Source organism: Phodopus roborovskii, unplaced genomic scaffold, assembly GCF_943737965.1.
Source record: "Phodopus roborovskii unplaced genomic scaffold, PHOROB, whole genome shotgun sequence".
In the NCBI taxonomy this organism is placed as follows: Eukaryota; Metazoa; Chordata; class Mammalia; order Rodentia; family Cricetidae; genus Phodopus; species Phodopus roborovskii.
The window spans coordinates 18,547,454-18,567,024 of record NW_026126540.1 but is presented as its reverse complement, the minus strand read 5'-3'; the positions used below and the strand labels follow the sequence as shown (position 1 = coordinate 18,567,024).

Below are 19,571 nucleotides of genomic sequence, written 5' to 3'. Positions count from 1 at the left end.
AACTGATAGCTACGGATGGATCCCTGGGAAGGCACAATCATTATCTTCAGCTGTATACCTACTTAGGAGCTCACTAGTTCCAAATTCTTGGCCCCACAGACAATCCTGGCTAAACTAGGTGTTGTCTCAAAACAGAATGGCATGGATGTGGGGAGACAAGTAGGGAGAGTGATGGGTTGGGGAGGAGGATAGAGAGGATGAAGGCTACAGTAATCAGAATGCACTTCATGCATACAGGAAATTGTCAAAGAATAAATTCAATAGCACATTAAAAAAAAAAAGAGTCACAAATGGAGGTTTTTACATATTTATTGAAACAAGTTTCCAAAGAAATTTTGCCAGGCAATGTTGTCAAACTACTTTGTTTTAAAAAGAAACCAAAGCATGTGTCTTTAAAATGTTTTTTGAGTAGAGGTCTTACATAGTCCAGGCTGACCACAAACTCACTATGTGATGGAAAATGACTTTGAACTTGTAGGAATCATCCTTCCGAAACCACGCTGAGTTTATGCAATGCTAGAGCGCTTTGTGCGTGCTAGGCAAGCAACTCACCAATTGAGATAAATTCTCTGCCTATCTTTATTTTAAAATCTGATTTGTTCTGATTGGCTATCCAGCCAGAACAAATTGATAAGTTTTTTCCTACTAATAATGTAAATGATAAATATTTTGTTTCAAGAATTCTTGGAGGGCTACAGAGATTACTCAGTTGTTAAGAGCACTGGCTACCCTTCCAGTGGCCCTGATTTCATTTCCCAGCAACCACATAGTGGCTCACAACTGTCTATAATATACATAACTAAAAAAATTAAAATTAAAAAAAAGAATTCTTGGAATTGTCGTATACATATGTTGTGCTTTGATTGTATAATAATAAAAAGATTCAGGATCCTAGGGTTAACTTGACTGCTTGACCTATGCTAATGTCATGAGTCTTGCCAGAGCAAATAGCTTTGTAAAAAATTCCTGAGCACTGAGCAGCTAGAGAATTCAACATGGCTCTTAGACGTAAACTCAATGTCATGCTGGTAAATTTGTTTCTCTGGGAGCTTGAGGCTGTTTAGCATATTGAATGAGAATTTTACTATCATTTCAGGAGACACTGCTTTATCCAGAGTAACTGTCCAAGACCTTGAACACTTTTGAGAACCTCTCAAGTCTGATAATGGACAAGACAAGGTTAGATCAAGACCAAAGGCCTGGGTAGTCAGAGAGGATCTTAGACAGCCTGAGAAAGAAGGAACTAGACTTTTCAGAGAAAGAGAAACAAATTTCAACTAACAGCCATGGGCAGAAGAATAGGCGAGCAATGATGACTCAGAAGGCAGCATCTGCAGGGTGAATGTCTGAGGATCAGGGCACATTACAAATTGATTGTGAGTGTCCATGGGGGCAGGGACTCAGGTGTCCACCAGAACAATGAGAACACGACAAACAAATCTGTTGAAGATACACTGTTGAACACCATCTTTTATCAGAGCACTGCACAATCCCAGGACAGTGCAAACAGGATCGTCTTTCACCATATAGAGAGCCCACACCAGCCTGCAACTCTGCCTATAAAATAGCTGCATAGCTCAAAAGGCTGCATAGCTCTGTGCAGCATGAACGCACGCAGCCTTTCAAACGCACCCCAAACTCAACAGCAAAAAGTTCAGTTAATTTTATCTCCCCTCGGTTTCTACGTGGTTAGCAGAATAAAATTTTCATCTTTTGTTTCTTTCCTGGAATAAAGTACTAAGCATCCCAGGAGAGCTGAGCACTCAATTTGCTAGATGGTCTTTCAAAGGTCAGAATTAGAAAGCTAAGGATTAAATGGGACTGACTTGATTGAGGAGAAGAGGTTAGTGGAAGAGGTTAGTGGGCCCTTCTGCATTTTGCTCCACTGTTTTTAGTACATGGAGGTCAAGCAATCTCATGTAGAATGTTTCCTCTGATGGCCTGATAGCCACCTCCCAGAGTGTCGTATTGAGGACCAGGGGATCTTTCCAGCCTTACAGAAAGGGCTGTACAGTGTGCGGGAGAGACGGCAGAGCACTGTGAGACACAGTTGCTGCGGGTACAGATATATTTCATTCAGCCTTGAAGATCCCACAGTGCAAAAGGGTGATAGATGATCTCGGCCTGCATACACTCCATGTTCTGTGCCCACACAGCACAGGCCAGGCCCATGGGATGAGGCAAGACCAGAATAGCAGCTTTGGGATGTTGCAAGGAGAGGTGACCTTAGCAGAGAAGGAAAATGTTGCTTCTCTCTTTAAAGATTACTATTTCTTCTACAAGTTTTCAAAAGTGACTGAGATGTGGCTGAATGTGGCCAGGTACAAGTCTACGAGTTACCCAAGGATCTCCTGTGAGGACTGTGCGCTTTCTTGCTGAGTTTTCTTAGCAGGTAAAAACAAGCTTAACAACTCCCAGGGATGGTGGGGATATGAAACACTTGCTTTGTTTTCTGTCTGTCCCGTGACATAACATAACATGAGGGAAGTTCCAGATGATTAGAGTTGACATTAATAATTAGAGGACATTATCCAAAGCTGTTAGGTAGTGAGATGACCCAGAAGAAGACCAGCTTCCTGATTTGAACCCTCAGGGGTGAAGCACGCCAGTGATGGTGACTTCAAGGTGGTCGGAATGAGTGAGGGGAAAGCAGCAAGGAGGGGATACCCCCTGACCAGAAGGTAGCACCTCATAGTGCTCCTTCTACACCCTGAGTTGGATGGCGGGCAGCCAGGCCTTTCCTAGGATTTCAGTCCTTCCTTCTTCCAAGTCCATGGGATGTCATTGTCTGAAGAGAGCGCAGTAGAAGAAACAGTGAAAGGTTCTTGTGTCTACACTGATTTGAAATTAATTAAACTTGTCTCCTCTTCATCTTCCCTTGGCAGGCCCAGCAGGTGCCCTCAGGGGGTGCACTCTTGGAGAACATCAACACTGTTCAGAGTTAGGATTCATTGTCACTGGAAAAGAAAGAAATACAGAACAATAGCACATTTCCAAGAAGCAAGGGAAAGGTGATCCCTGATTGCAGAGGTGACTCAAGAGTCTATGCAATCAGAAAGGCAGTATTCTTTAGCTTTGAATTTTATATTCGATTCTTGAAGAGGAAATCCATGTACACCAAGAGTTAATCCCTAGCTCTCCCAAATCCCTCCCCAGTGACAGGGAGACAACCAGATGGAGTTGGGGGTTCTCTTCTTTAATTAAATCTAATCCCATTCCCTATGAATAGGTGCCAAATGTCTTTTCAAAAACAAACAGATAGATAAACAAAATATGAGTGCCCTTTTCCCTCAAGAGTTTGTGGTCCTGGCTTATTTTCAATAGCATCTTGTTATAGCCCACAGAGGGGCTAGGGCATGTTCTTTGCACTATTTAGAATTTCATCATGGGTATCTTGGGGTATAAGTTAGAGATCTGATATTTGAACATACCATGCTGTTGGCTAATTCATTCTTTTTTGTGTTTGCTAATTTATTGTTTGGTTATCTCTCCAATATCTGACTTCACAGCTTTTTCCCAGTGTGCCAGAGGCTCCAATGGAGAGCAGGTAGACACCCACATCTCGCTTCCTGCTTCTTTGGCTTTGATGTAGTCTCTATTCACATTCTAGCACATCTCTATTGTAGTCAATCAACCCTGTCTCCAAGGAAGGGCATGAATGACCACAGTGAGCATCTGTGCTCTCTCTCCTTGGCTCTGGAGTGTGTGAAGTCCACTGTGGTCCTTCTGAGTCATCCTACAGATGCTCAAGCATAAGCTAGGGAATACACCTGTAGTCCCAACAACCATAGCCCAGGAAACAGTGAAAACTGTCTCAGAAAAAGAAACAAAACAACCACAACAGATGACAGATCAGTCAATAGATATATATGTCCTTGACAGGGGAGAGGAGCCCCCCTCCCCACCACAGTGTGTGTGTGTGTGTGTGTGTGTGTGTGTGTGTGTGTGCGTGCGCGCGCGCGCGCGTGCGTGTGTCAGAGAGAGACAGAGACAAAGAGAGACAGAGAAAGAGAGATGGGAACAAGGGAAGCATGGATGAGGGAGAGGAAGGCAGAACTGCATCTGATGCACTGGTGCAGGGGAATAAACAAAGGAAAGGCCTCTATAACAAAACTTATCAAATGTGGACAATGAATGGAATTTTTTTCCCTCTGGGGATGTAATTCAGTGACAGAAAGCTTGCTTACCACTTGTACTCTCCAGGCCCTGGGTTTGATCATCAATACCTCTGCACACTAAAGAGGGAATATTTTCTAAAAGTTAGGTACAACAAACCTTTAATTATGTCATTCTGAAAAACTCAAAGTGAGTGAGTGAAGGCTTCATTTCTCAGAAACACCATGGTAACAAGACAGTATTGCTAAGGCCAGAAGGCTATTTCTGTGGAATACAAGTCCCCAGGTTGTTTGGTCTCCTTTTATGGCCTCATCTAGCAAGACCCTCTTTGTCTGCAACACCGAGCTCTGTCCAATGGTTTTTAACAGAAATAGTTTTCAAAATTATTGTGAAAACCAGTCCTTGTTCATTTTTTTAGTTGGAAAATACAGGACTGAGAATGTAGCACAGTGGTAGAATGTTTGGCTACCACATACATGCTCCTAGGTTCCATCTGTAGCAAGCCTACACCCCAAAAACAGAATAAAAACACCAGTATTGTTACTATAGCTATTTTGCACTTACTCTTACAAGTATTTTTCTGTTCTAAACATATTTCCTCCTTTGTTCAAAAATAGGATCTTAATATGCACATTGTTCTGTACTCTCTTTTTTCTACTCTTGGTCACACAGGGTGGGATATGGCTCAGTGGTAAAGCTCTTCCTAGCACACATATGGCTCAGTGCTGGGTTCAATCCCAGCAGCACTACAATACACAGGTTAGAACCTCCCCCACTTCCCCCTCCCTTTCTAGAAGCAACATAGTGACCTATTAACCCATTGGGTATTTTTAAAATGAGGCTTAGGAATGTAATACAACAGTAGGGCGTTTAGCTGGTATATGCTGAAGCCTTGAATTCAATCCCCAGTACTAAAGGAAGAAGAAGGAAGAAAGGAAGGTAGGCAGGCTAGAAAAAGACAAAACAACAATAAAACCCATCTCTAACCAATATTTATTATAATTAACTCTTTAGACTACATCCAATTTTTAACTTTTGCAAATGATTCCAATCATTCCCTTTGCATAAGTCTCTACAAGAGGAATTTTGGATGCTTTCAGGCCCATTGTTAAATGGTCCCTCTAGGTAAGAAAGCTATTATATTTTCTTTACCTATGTTTTCATTTACTTTTTTATTACTAAGAAGAATATACTTTTTCCAAACATTGACTGGTAATTTCAATGTCGTCTTTAGCTAAGTTACTTTATTGACAAACCTTGCTCATATTTACAACAAGTCAATTATCTTTTTATTGGTTCCCATAGTAAGAATAATTTGACTCATTATGTATACTGCAAAACATCTCCAGTTTTTAATTTTAGTTCTAATTTTTGTTTTGTTTTGTTTGAGGTGGGGGTCTCACTCTGTGGCTGCTGTGTATTGGTTTCTTCTGAGATTAAAACTGTCTTTTCGTCTTGGAGAAAATTCAGTTGAGGCCCATGATGTTAAAGGGGAGGGGAGACAGCAGACTGTTCTAATGGGAGGTGGACCTTTCCATCCTGCAGGGAAGCTTATCCAGACTGAAAGTGAACAAAGGCTTCAGGAAGTCCCCCAAACTGAGCAGATTCACTAGGCCCTTCCCTCCTCAAGCATGTAAAAGCAGAAAGCACACTGAAAGATACCCAGACCAGGCACACTCCAACCTGTTGAGCTGCCTACAGGCTGTGCACTATGCTCCAGGTTTCCAATTTTGTGAGCTGTCACCCATGCTGGGGTGGGCTTTGGTGACGTAGCAGTCTTTGAGTCATTTCTGTCCCTATAAATAAACCCTAATAAAACTCACTGGTTCACCAGTTTGGACTTTTGTGGTATCCTTACCTTGGTCTGCCATCAGTTCCCTTTTCCCAAGTTCTTGGCCCAAAGGAGATCTATTTGCCCCAGACAGACAAAGATCTGGGGATAAGAGACAAAGACAGGAGAAGGGGAAGGGTACAAGGGAAATGGGGCAGGGGTATTTGTCCCAGGGAGCGAAGGACTGCCCCTGGATAGAGAGGAGACAGGAAAATGGCAGCCTATAAAGGTAAAGGGGGAGCCCTATGTTTTTAATTGAGCATGTTAATTAGGTGAACCAGAGGGGACTTTTGATTGGTGAACTTCAATGCTTTGGGACCTGGACCCTATTAGTCAGCTTCAGGAGGAGGAAGTGGCCAAAAAAGGGAATAGATCTTGGGGTCTAGCTTCAGGGGATGTAAACTAATGGTTTTTAGCAAGACAGAGGGAATCCAGGAGAGGAGCAAGACCAGCCAGAGCCAAGTTTGCCTGACCTAGACTGGTTAGAGCCCTTCATTTGTCTTTGATTAGTAGCACACTATGGCTTCCGCTTGCTCAAATCTTTTATGTCTCTCAGTAAAAGGAATGAAGGTTTAGCTCGGTGGTGAAGCATGTGCTTAGCATGTGGGAGTTTCTGAGTTCAATCCCCATCAATCCCCAGCATTAAATAATAACTACATTAATCAATAAGTAAATAAATCTGTGTGTACATGGTGGTGCATGTGAGCATGTGTGTGTGTGTGTGTGTGTGTGTTTATGTTCATGGATGTGGGTGCTTAGAGTGTGTAAGCTGGAGAAGGGCGCTGGGTGTCACTCTCTGCCTACTCTCTTAAGACAGAGTCTCTCCATGAGTGTGGAGCTGGGCTGTCATCTAGCAACCCATCACAGTTCTCCTGTCTCTGTCCCTACAGTGCCAAGGTTAAATTCAAGGGTAGGATCACACCCAGCTTCTTTACAATATGTGCTGGGATCCAAAAAGCCAGCACATTTATCCACTGTACCCTTTCCTGTTCCAGTAAGTAAATATGCAAACCTTTAAAAAGGTAATCCCATGCATTGTCTTGTGGGTGTTGGGGCTGGGTAGCTACCATTTTCGGTGGCTTTTACGACAGTTATGATGTTTGGGTACACTAACAAGTGGATTCTTAGCATAGGAAGAACACTCTACCTAACCGGAGTTTGAATCAGGGCCCAGTTTCTTCCTTGCTGTGTGACCATAGGCAAGTTAGTCTTTCTTAGCTGCAATTTCCTTGTCTGATCTCATCTTCAAAACACACCTAATAATTATATAGCTTATAGGGTTGTTGCAAAGAATAAATGAGGGGTTGAGGTGTAGCTCAGAGGTAAAGCATGAGAGAGGCTGTGGCCTCAGTCCTGAGCACCACACACTCAAAGAAAAAAAAGAGAGAAATGCAGGTAAAACCCCATGTTACAGGCTTGGTGCTTAGACACAAGCCTATCGGCAATGCTTATTCTGCAGACTGAGCACCGGCAGCGACTGTTTGCTAGTTATCTGGAACATTGCCACTAGGATTCAAAGGCTTTAGGAAAACATCTTCAGAAGCGTGCTTTACATTTCTAAGGGGAGGCATTTTGTTTAGCAATGTCATTACTTAACTCCCCAAAAGCAAAGTGCTCATGATCTCTGGCCCCTCATCATGGGATGACAAGGTCCCAGCATAGACACAAGCTGCTTCTGCTTTGATGAAGACAGCAGGCCATTCCCAGGGAGCAGCTGCCCTCCTGGTGTTTTGTGTGGTTTGATGTCCACCAGACCAGTGAGTGAGTCAGCACACTCCGCCCACAGCCCCCCACAGCCCCCCCACAGCCCCCCACAGCCACCTACAGCCCCAGCACAGTGACCCAGGGCATTCCCCCATCACAGGCTCATTCTTTTATTCAATTCAAGGCTCATGCTGCTGCCTCTGGTTATTCATCATCTCTGGGAAATGATCGAATAAGCCATGCATTTTTAACTCTAGCAAACCCTGGAGTTCCCTGTTAAAAATACCTTGGCGAACTGCCACCAAGCTACAAACACAATAGCGGCTCCGCATTAAACCTTCCCTGCTTGCCATGATGTGCACACGTGTGGTTTTTAGCAACTTATTTCTGACACTGACATTAACGAGCAATTTGTCTAGGAGTGTTATGTAAACACATGAAAAACATAGAACACCTTTCCACAGCATACACGGGGACAGAAGGACAAACTGTAAAACAGTCTGCAAGGAGGCACTTGATTGTCAGGCTGCCAGCAGAATGGGGGTAGATTCCACTTGAATACTTCACCTCATAGCTGTGACTCTGTTTGTCCAGATTGGACAGTCATCCTGTCCTCTGGACCCATCTATTTTGCAGCAATCCTGAGTTATGGCCACAGCTAATGCAGCCATCTCTGAAGATGGCAATATGCCATTACTAAGCCCGTGGAAGGTCATGGTGCTCTGACTCAGCTTCAGAGAGTGTAGAGTTCAGTTTGGCACGAAGTCACGTAACAGTTAGATCAAGCTCCCTTCTCATCAATACAAAGTCCCTTCCCGACAGAGCTGAGCCTGGGTAGAGTTACACACACATACACACATACACATACACACACACACACACACACACACACACACACACAGAGAGAGAGAGAGAGAGAGAGAGAGAGAGAGAGAGAGAGAGAGAGAGAGAGAGAGGAGATCATGCCTGCTGTGGAGATATAATCTGGTATACACACACAGGTGCTCTCTCTCTCTCTCTCTCTCTCTCTCTCTCTCACACACACACACACACACACACACACACACACACAGAGAGAGAGAGAGAGAGAGAGAGAGAGAGAGAGAGAGAGAGAGAGAGAGAAGTCATGCCTCCTGTGGAGACATAATCTGGTATACTCACACACCTGTCTTTATCAGTGTCATTCTGGAGGGCACAAACTATTATTTTGTATCCCTCGTGATAGTGAATCTAGATTTGAGCAAAATTAATTCACTACTTTTTTTTTTTTTTGAGACAGGGTTTCTCTGTGTAGCCCTGGCTGTCCTGAGACTCACTCTGTAGACCAGGCTAGAGTTGAACTCAAAGATCTACCTGCCTCTGCCTCTTGAGTGCTGGGATTAAAGGCATGTGTGACTATACCTGGCTAGTTCACTCTTAATATTTGCTGACTTGAAGGATACTTTTAATGATTTTTTAAAGGGAACTAGATAGGGAAAGAGGGGAAAACTACCAAAGGAAACAGAAGTGGTCACAGACATTTCCTAACACCTTGACCTTTCTCTTCATTGTTGTTCACCTACGGACAAAGATGGGGAGCAGACAATGGGCACTTGGTTACATTTGCTCATGTAGTTCAAGGTGCAGACAGAAGCACTGAATGTCTGACTAGAGATGACTCCGGAGACAGCAATATGCTGGCTAGCCTGGATAAGCCAGGACCAGGTAGGCTCTGTCTGAATAGTACCTCTATCTAGCAGCATTTGGGTGCTTTACAGGTAGGGTCAGACAAGGGAGGAGTATGCTTTCTCCAGAGACTTTGAATAGCTGGTTATAAAACACACCAAATGGGTTTGTTTTTATCACCGTGTGCCGGCAAAGTCTAACCATGTTGGCAATGAGATTCTCTCAACTCTGGGCTGCCTCTACCCCATCCTTCTCATATGCCCTGAATACCACTGAAAGGGTTCCTTTGTCTGGTGCAAGTCACATAACAGGGGATTAAGGGGAAAGGCCACTAAGGTGGGAAATAAGAATAGAGAAACTGTTCCACCCCGGACTCCTTTGTTGTCTTTTCCTATCATTGTTTTTCAATTATGACAACCTTACTGCAAAGGTCTTGAAGTAGTTTGTACATGTGATCCTTATGAAAATCCTATTTGGAGACTGATCATGTGCACAGTAGCCACTGGCCCAGCAGACACAGGATCCAGGGTTCTAGTCCTAGACCATAGTTCAAGAAAAATATCCACTTTGAGGTAAAGGTTTAAGAGATGGCTGATGGGGGATTTGATCGAAGTACAGTATATGGATGTATAAAAATATAATGACACCTATTATTTTGTGAAATTAATATAACTAAAAATAACAAATTCATATATATTTAAAATGTCAATACTGCCATCACCCCAATACTCAGAAAGTTGAACAGGAAGACTGAGTTCAAGGCCAGCCTGGACGACATAGTAAGATTCTCAAATAAAAAAATGGGAGGAGGGTGGGGGGATAAGGGAAGAGAAAAAGGAAGGAATAAAGAAGAGGAGGAGGAGGACCGAAAAGTACAGTGAGAACATGTAAAGAGAAAATCAAGGGCTGGGGTAGACTCCAACAGAGCCACCGTTTCCCAGAACCTCAGGGGACGCCTGACATCCAGAGAGGGCTGGCCCTGCACACGGACTCCAGAAGTCTCCCTTTATCAGGAGGATGGACAGTGCAGCATCCACTAAATTCAGTCTGTGTTTGCTGTCCCTGCTTTCTGAAGCATTAAGGTCACCTGATGAGGGCAGATGTCTCAGGGGGTCAATGCCAACAGTTACTTGATGATGACATATGATGATTGTAACAAATGTGTCCCCTGTGGGGAGGTGTTGATGAGCTGGGCTGTGTATGAGTGAAGGCAAAGGACATGTGACAGTCCCTGTACATTCATTCTGCTTTCAATATCGTATGCCTGTGGCAGTCACTAGAAGGGATGTGGTCAAGAGCTGAGACTGGCCAGTCTAGAACTCCAGTGCTGGCTTCCCAGATAGGGAATTGGGTGAAGCCCTGGCAGATGTCCTGAGACTCAAAGCCAGATGCTTCCAAGCCCACGGAAGAGTTCAGACACTCACTTGCAAAACGATCAGTTCACGTAGAACAACTCTCCAAACAGATAAGGTTTTTCTTTTTCTGTCTTAAAGGCAGCTTATTTCAAAACTAACCCCTCTATATTAAAAAAAAAAAAACCAAGATTTTAAATAAATTTTATTACCATACAATTCTATAAGGGCGAGTTTCTTCAGCGATGCCAGTAATTTCAGAGTGAGATTCAGGTGTATAAAACTACTGACATTTCTCAACACAGGGGTCAGCAATAATGTTAACAGAGTTTGAGGGTGATCAGTATTGATCTATGTACGGTCTCGATAGGAGGGAAAGGTTAAGATATGTGGAAAAGATTCTTCTGTGATGTCCCTTGTCATATAACTGTGGCATTATTTTTCTTTCTTTTACCTTCTTGTTACACTATCTGGAATCTCATTGAAGTGAGATAGAGTATTTTCTGAAGTAGAAATGAATGGTAACACACAAATACCCCAAGAGTTAACATGGACTTAATCTCTAAGAGTCGACTCAGGGTCATGGCTGAGGCTGGCACGGGTAGGCCTTCAGTAGTCCATGACTGAGAGAGATGCAGGGTGATGAATGTTTAGGAGACATACTGAGATTCTAGAGGTATAGACACAGAGACAAAGACCCCAGAGGAAATCCTAATAACATCTTTCAGTGCTGTGGCCTCCGGGGACATGTGACTGCATTCTAGAAGCATCTAGACAAGTGAATGGATAACTTGTGTGTTCATGGGTATTCACCATGCTCTCAAGCTTCATTCTGTGTGTTTTAATGCAAGATTTCCATTACCATCACAGTCCAATGTCTCTGATGTCTGGTCATCTTTGTGTTTAAACCCCCCCCCCCCAAAATCATAGTCATGCTCTGAAGAGTAAGTCTCCTCTTTAATTCCTTCTAGTTTTTTCCATGTACCGAGCAAACACTTCTCTAATCGTCAATCCCCCAACCTTGCTAATTTCCCTCCTCACAAAGATAATATTTAAATGATACCGTCCAGGGCTAATAAATTACACCTGGCCCCAAGGCACTAAAATTTTCTATCAAGCAGAGCCACCTAGTGGCAGAATGGAATATACTTTTAATTTTCATTTCTCTCTGATAATAAATCCAGACCAGGCGGGTAGGGTTCTTTGTTTGTTGCCTTGCTTTTTAAAATGTTCCTCCTAATCATGATCACTGAAAGCCACCTCCTTTGGGACTGTCCTCTCCACCTGTTTCCTTACCGAACATCTCTCTATCCAAGGTAAATAACCTCACAATTCAATTTGCTATAATCAGCAAATTTTAGGACTAAAACAGAAGCCAGCTCAACAATGTCTCCTTGAATCATCAAGAGCATGTCAACACTAATTTATATCTAAGGATAAAGAGCTACTTGGATATTTTGCATTTTCCAAAACATGCTTTCTGACCTCACATTCCTTGGTGTAAGCTGACATATTAAATTGCCAGGCATAGGGAAGGCAAACAAAGTGCTGTGTTGTGGCTGTGGACCTCTTCCACCCTACATGACCCCTGACGTACCTCTGGCTGAGGTTTGGCTCCTTTTCTTCCTTCAAAGTAGGTAAACATTCATAGTCGGCTAAGACAGAAGAAAAACAATTCACTGTTAGTCACCAGAATTGCTTTTCTACCCACAAAGCCAACACAGCCGCAAGGACTGTCCCCTCTGTGAGGAAACGCCCCCGCTAGGGACTTCTAAAGCTTCGAAGATGAATGATGCTGAGGCTCTTGAAATGGAAAGTGCGCGGATCATGCAGATACAATACTGCAATGTCCTGTGCCCCTGATGAAAAGGGCACAATTCATCATTGCTGGCTTAGTTGGTCCCTTGAAGCCCAGTGTTCCGAAAGCCAGAATATGTCTCTTGGAAGCTAGACCAGGGAGCAAAATGGTGTGCCTCATGTCCTGACGTGTGTCTGCAGAGCAACTTTATAGCAGAAGCCTCAGGAAGGTGGGGTGTGAGTGAGCACCTTCTCCCAGTGAGCTTCTTTCTACACACACACACACACACACACACACACACACACACACACACACACGAGTGTTGTGGTGTGCCATATCCACGTCCACGTATGCCCATGTGGAGGCCAGAGTCTGCCACTGGGTGTCCTCATCTATGATTCTTCACCTTACTTTTTGAGGCAGCGTCTCTCCTGAATACACAATACCCTCTCTGGCTATCATGCTGTGCATTAATGCTTTTATTTTCACATAAATGTGAACACACACATATAAATAAGTTAACAGCTAACTAAATAAATCTGTTCTAAAAAATACAAATGATTGAACTGGAGCCGTCATCCAGTGTGGAAATGTTTACTTAGCGCACAAGTGTTGAGTGCTTGACTCCAATTCCCCAGCACCTGTGTAAAAACCTCAGCGTGGCTGTACCTGCCCATAAGTCCACTCTCAGTCTCTGTGTGTGTGTGTTCAGGTGCACTTGTATATTTAGGGGGAACACGTGGGCAGAGACATCATGCTGTCCAGTCTGTCTAACTAAAAAGCAACAAGTTCCAGGTTCAGTGAATAATTCTCAAAGGAATATGAATGGCATTAGAGGGCAGCACCAGAGGTTTTCCTATACACACACACACACACACACACACACACACACACACACACACACACCTGCATATACCATGAATATAATACCCACAAATACAAATAGAATGATAATAGTAGGTTTTTATCAATTTAATATGAGCATTAAGAAAGATTTTTTGATTTTTAAAGAACACAACCCTGTTGCCATTTTAAAGACTTGAAAATTGTTGTGTGGGAATCCCTATTACTGTCTACAGTAGTCCTGCCTGATAAAACTATCTTCCCACACAGAGATGTTCTAGAATCTTCTTGTCAAACACCATATCCACTGGTTACCAATCATTACCATCCAGCTATGAAAATTATATGATTAAATAGGCACACGGCTCTAACTCCTTTTGCATTGGGCAGTGATTCATATAAAATACACTTGATGAATGATGGAGTTGTATGACCACATACAGATTGAAATTCCCTAAATTCAAGAATATATAATGTCATGTCAGATTTCCTCCCCTAGATAATTTGCTATCAGATTTCCTTCCCTGAAGAGAAGGATGAAGGCTGGGGATGCAGCTCAGTGGTAAAGCACATGCCTGGCATATGATAGGCTGGTGTTTGATTCCCAGCACCAGACACACACAAAACCAAACCAAACAAAGACCACACACACTCAGAAACAAGTAATAGCACCATCTCCTTTTGAAAAGTCCCATTTCAACTTGTACACACATAAAAACAAGTGGTAACAACAGACACAATGAGTATGATTATGATTAAACTGGACTTAAAAACTATTCAGACCCTGTCCCAGGCGGAGCCTGACTTCAGATTTACTGAGTTGTTGGTGAAGCCGAGGCAGCCTTCTGACCTTCCATTACCAGGAAGGCAAACAAATACTTTGGGTTTGCACGCACCTTTTCTGTTCATGCTGCTCATCCATTTATCAAGCTCGTCCATCTCTATTTCCATAACAGAGGGTGTGTCCTCTTCAAAAATAGGGCTATGCAGGGAACAGAAACACACGTTTTAAAAAGAGAACAAGCCCTGGAGGCTGAACATCGCCTAGTTTGAAGCAACCTTGATTCAGTGTCTGACGCTCCCATCTGGCTCAGGGTTTGCCCTAATCAAAGGAAGGAGTATCAAACTCTAATAGGAAGAAAGCCAAAATCTGCAAGAGGCCCTCATCTGTCACTAAGGCCAAACTGGATGGCGTAGAGGCGGGGAGTTGACTAAAAGAGAGCTGCTCCCTGGAGACCAAAAACACGGTTGCCAGGGTGCTTGGTGGCTGCCTCATTTAGCTTCCTGGCCTTGCCTGGCGTCACTTCTCTTTTCTTGGAATTTTGATCAATGACCCAGATCAAGAGGCCAGTCATCAGGCTACTTTTATCTGGTCTCTTTCAATGCCCAAGCTTTTCTAACTGCAGCTCTCAGAAATGGCCTGGCCCCATCTTCCAGGCTTTGAGGGCATGGATAGGGTCAAAGCTCTGGTCAGGATGGATGCAGCTAGAGAGGAAAGACCCCAGCTCTGAATGCATTGTGGGCATTGCACAGGGAGATGATGCAGGTGGTGTCTACTCCAGCAATGCTGATGGGAGGGGCAGGAGAGGTATCACCCCGAGTCTTTGGATTTCAGTCGGGGCCAGAATATCTAGCTACTATGCATCTGGCACTGGTAGCAGCCAGACGAAAACTCTTTTCTGGCAGGTGACAACAGCAGAGATCACTGGGCAAGGTTTTGGAGACTAAGACACATCTCCCTTGTGACAACAGGGGCTGTCAGAGTCCAGGGGTATTAGCTACAAGAGACTGTCACCTCCCAGATTGTCACAACAGAAGCAGGGGAAAGGCTAAGGGCTCTGTCATCTCTTCCCCCTGACTATTCTTGTTCACACAGCAGGGTGACTGAGGACTGGCTGGGAAGATTCACTCACACTTTCAGGTTTTCACCAATCGGTTCATCTGAAAGAGAATAAACACAGGAGTCAGGTCAGCTCTGATCCTCCGCAGGGATTTATGGCAACAACCCTAAGTCTGCTTTATAATGGGAAGGAAACAGAGGCAAGCGAATTGCATAAAAAAAGAAATCAAAAACAAAAACAAAAACCTTGTTTTTACTGTATTTACTCTGTGCCTGAAGACCCATAGTCAAAATAAGGGGACAGTTTGTGGAAGTTTGAGTTCCAGAGATCATTTGCAAGGCCTTTACCCGCTGAGCCACCTTGAGACCTTGAATCACATCTCTCAAGTGGCAGGCATTAGCCTCCAAGTCACACAGTGCAGACGGCTATGGTGAAACGAGGTCCAAATCCCCACAGACCCATGGACTCTGCTTTCTTTAGAGATGGGTGCTCCCTGAGAGTGCTCACCTTTCTTATTATTCTGTGTGCACACAAAGAGGAAAAGCATGGTCAGGAAAGGAAGGAAGTGTTAACAAACAAACAAAACCGAGGAGTTGATTCTTGATTCCTTCCCTTCAATAAAAGAATGTCCTAGCATCATTTCCTCATGACACACCATTCTGAACACTATGCCATATGGGTGACTCCATCAAGGGATGCCTTTGAAAGTCCCCTTTATCCTGCTATTTGAATAGCTGGATCCCTCACTTCTCAGTCAGTCATCCCCACCTCTATTTCTGGAAGGTCCATCTGTCCCATTGGTCTCTGGCACTTAATTTTCTTGCTTCCTTCACAGGACTGGCCAGTTTCTCACCTGTTAGACCATCTGTTTAAGTCTGTTTCATCTGTGTATCCCACTAGAGCATAGCTCCCAAAGGGCCAGGCTAGCATCTGCCTTTTTCACTGTGGCATGCCCCAGCCCCCATCCTGCTAGCACAGTGCCTGGCAAATGCCTAGTAGATACTCACTAGACAGATAAATAGGCTTGAATCTCAGTTGTCTGGCAATGGAGCTAAATTCATGTCTGATCCTTTGGACCTGTCATTATTATAATAGTGGACTTCCAACCAGCTTGCCTTTGACGGCTGCTAACTGGGGTGAGAGTCAGGTACCATTTGACTCCAGATGAACAGGCGGCAAGAATCATAGCCTGCTGGCTTGGCCCAAGCAAACTCTGTTTGGTTTGGCAGGGAGACCAACATCTCCCCCGGAAGGGAATCAATGATGGCAAGTGGGTGCACTGCAAACAAGACAGATGCTTTGGAAAGCAAGCTTTTGTGGAGGTCCCAAGATAGTTAGATGCTCCTGACCCTTGACAATCAGAGGCCACCTGGTGTCTAGCCTGTTATCAGCGAGGAAGCACAGCCAGCAGGCCCCCCAGAACTGAGCTCAGGGTTGCACAAGCTGCTATGTCCTGCCGGTTGGCAAGCTTCAGTGACATGGCTAATCAAGGAGAGCTACTAAGGTGCAGGTTTCATGCCATCACTGCACTTCTCACCACACACATACACACACACACACACACACACACACACACACACACACACACACACACACACACATACTGAATACAATCTGAAGCCTCCTGCAATGCTTGGCTCTCTGAAACGTAGGTGGGGGTAGGATGGCTTCATCTTACACTTTGTGCCTACAGTTTTGTTGTCATTGTTTGAGATGTGGTCTCATGTAGTCCAGGCTGGCCTCAAACTTGCTATATAGTTGAGGGTGGCCTTGAACTTCTGATTCTCTTGCAAGTGCATCAACAGTATGCACCACCCGTCCTGGTTTCTGCAGTGCTCCGGGACTGAACCCTGTAGAGAAACCCCTGCCCCCTGCCCCTCCACTTCTGACCAAGCCCCCTTTTCTGGCTTACTAACATCCCCACTAATTTCTCAGAGAGCAAGGGGCTCCACAGCCTAGCCTGCTGCTGCGAGCATGGGTTCCTTTCCCTAATCTGGGTTCCCCACGGGCTTGGAGGTGAGCAGGAGCTGACCCACATGCAGATGATGGAAAAGTTTAAAAATCCATTACCAAAGTGCTCCAGATACACCAAATGAGAGGCTCTATAATCAGTATTAAAAGAGCAAAAAGCCTTCTATGGCCTCATCTTCCCCGCTCCAGGGCCATTACCTCTGCCCCAGCCACCATGGCAACAGAAACACATCTGGGAGAGAGTACAAGAGCCGAGCATTAAGCCAGGGAGGAGACCAATTACTTGTCCTCAGCAGTCAGGTCCTGCCTACTCTCTTCCACATGGCCTACATCTCTTTATTAACAGCTACCAGCTCGGTGCACCCGCCCACCCCCATTGGGTTCCATTTTGTCCCTTCCCATCCTGCCATGTCATGGTCTCCCCCTACCCCTACCCCACCTTGTCTTTCTCCTTTACAATCACCTACTTGATGAGACCCTCTCCAGCCCCTCTTCTTTCTGTGCGGTGGACGGTGGGATTGTTGGCACAGTGGCTGAGGGAAGGAGCCACAGAGGGCTCTGGTCACCTGGTTTCCTGGCTGAGTAGGATATTCACTGAGCAGAGGCAGGCATCGGGTGGCCGCCACCACCTGCTCTGAGTGAAGACTTCCTGCCCATGCTTCGCAGCAGTTCTTTGGGAGACACCCAGCACATCAAGACCACACTGATAAAGGCATGCCCGCCCTAGCTTACTCTAGACTGTCTAAACAGTGAGATTATTTTCCAGACTGTCTTTTTCTCAGAGATGATGTTTAAAAGTAGACTTTGCCTTCAGTTTGAGGTAGAGGATGACTGTGGACCTGGGTGGCCCTGGGAATGACTCCACCTGTCCAAAACTACTCACAGTGATAAATAACTTATTAAGAGTAGAAAGGGTGCCACTGTTTACGTTTATCAAAGTAAGTTGAGACTGTAGTTACAATTGGGGCTACTGAGCTATATGAGGAAAACTGGGCCTGAGAAGTCACCTGACACACCAGGCTAAAGAAACAGTGTAAGTCTGTCACCTGAACTACAAAGACTGGGTGGCTGACACGGTGATAGCAACAACCCTACCCAACTGTCGTCTGACCACTGTGTGTTTGTGTGTGTGCACACACGTGTGCACATGAGGGACAGTTTTATTTTTTCTGAAAACCCATGTATTTACATGGAATTTCATTTATTTATTCTTTAAACCTAAATTATGAAAACCCATGTATTTACATGGAATTTCATTTATTTATTCCTTAAACCTAAATTATGCTAAATGCAAATAAATAGATTATACAAGAGGCATTTAACCTCAAACCTTTAGTTTGAGAAAAGGGAATTTGTATTTATATAAAAGTAATGGTTAGTATAGAAAAAATATCAAATGAAGGTCTCTGTCGAAAACTTCTCTGGGGCAGAGGGGACTGCTCAGTCAGGAAGGAACTTGCCTTACAAACATGAGAATTTGAGTTCAATCCCCAGGACACAGGGCAAAGTTCTAAGTGTTGGGGTCCATGCTTGCAACCCCAGCCCTGAGAGGTGGAGTCAACAGGGTCCCAGGGGTCTGATGGCCAGCCAGACTAACCCTATTAATCAATGCAGGACACTGTCTCAAAGGAGGTAGACGGTGTTTCTGAAACCCACACTCCAGCTTGCCCTCCGACCTCCACACACATGTACACATCCTCCTGTATGCACATGGAATGGCATATACAGCATATACATGAATGTGCGCACACACATTCATATGAATGTGTAAAGAAAAACTTCTGAAATCTATTGTTTCAGAATTTGTAGTTTTCTATGTTATATTTTGTTAAAGTGGGGCATATTTAATCCAAAGACAACATGCCAATCTGTAGTAGACATAATGCGCCAATCTGTTCTTTGTTTTTGTTGGGACAGAGTCTTGTTTTGTAAAGTCCAGACTACCCTGGAACTCAACATTCTCCTGCCTCAGTTCCTGAATACTGGGATAGCTGGCTTGTCTCATCATGCGGGTTTGCAATTTTGTTTTTACCTCTAAGAGTGTAAAGTTTTCTTAAAGAGGCTCGACCTTCATTTATGCATTCACTCACTCACTCATTCATTCATTCATTCATTCATTCATTCCTCTCACAGAAGACAGGGGTTCAGCACCCACAGGATGGCTCCCACCAGTCTGTAACTCCAATTCCAGGGGATTTGATGGCCTCTTTGGCCTCTGAGTCACCTGTATAGACCTGACACACATAAACTCACACAGACATATACACGTAGGTATAAGAATGTCTTTAGTAAGTAGATAGCATTGAAATGACATAACTTCACCTAGTTTTCACAACTCTACAAGGTGGGTGTTGAATTAACCAACATTATAGGTGAGGATGCTGAGTCAGAGAATCCATAGAGCTAAGCAGCCAAGCAGAGTGCTCACACTGTCTTGCCTAGACCCACGG

At 44.2% G+C, this 19,571-nt stretch overlaps 1 protein-coding gene across 2 annotated transcripts in view; it reads right to left on the bottom strand.

The window, feature by feature from the left end:
• Positions 1-293: 293 nt before the first annotated feature.
• Tmem154 (transmembrane protein 154) overlaps positions 294-19,571 on the bottom strand; it is a 38,389-nt gene continuing 19,111 nt past the window's right edge. For both annotated transcript variants that reach the window (XM_051198936.1, XM_051198935.1), the window contains exons 4-7: positions 15,223-15,250; positions 14,206-14,291; positions 12,266-12,323; positions 294-2,957 (exon numbers count right to left, since the gene is read on the bottom strand). In XM_051198936.1, the coding sequence (XP_051054893.1) occupies positions 2,942-2,957; positions 12,266-12,323; positions 14,206-14,291; positions 15,223-15,250 (188 nt within the window). In that variant the 3' untranslated portion in view covers positions 294-2,941. The remainder of the gene's footprint in view (positions 2,958-12,265; positions 12,324-14,205; positions 14,292-15,222; positions 15,251-19,571) is intronic.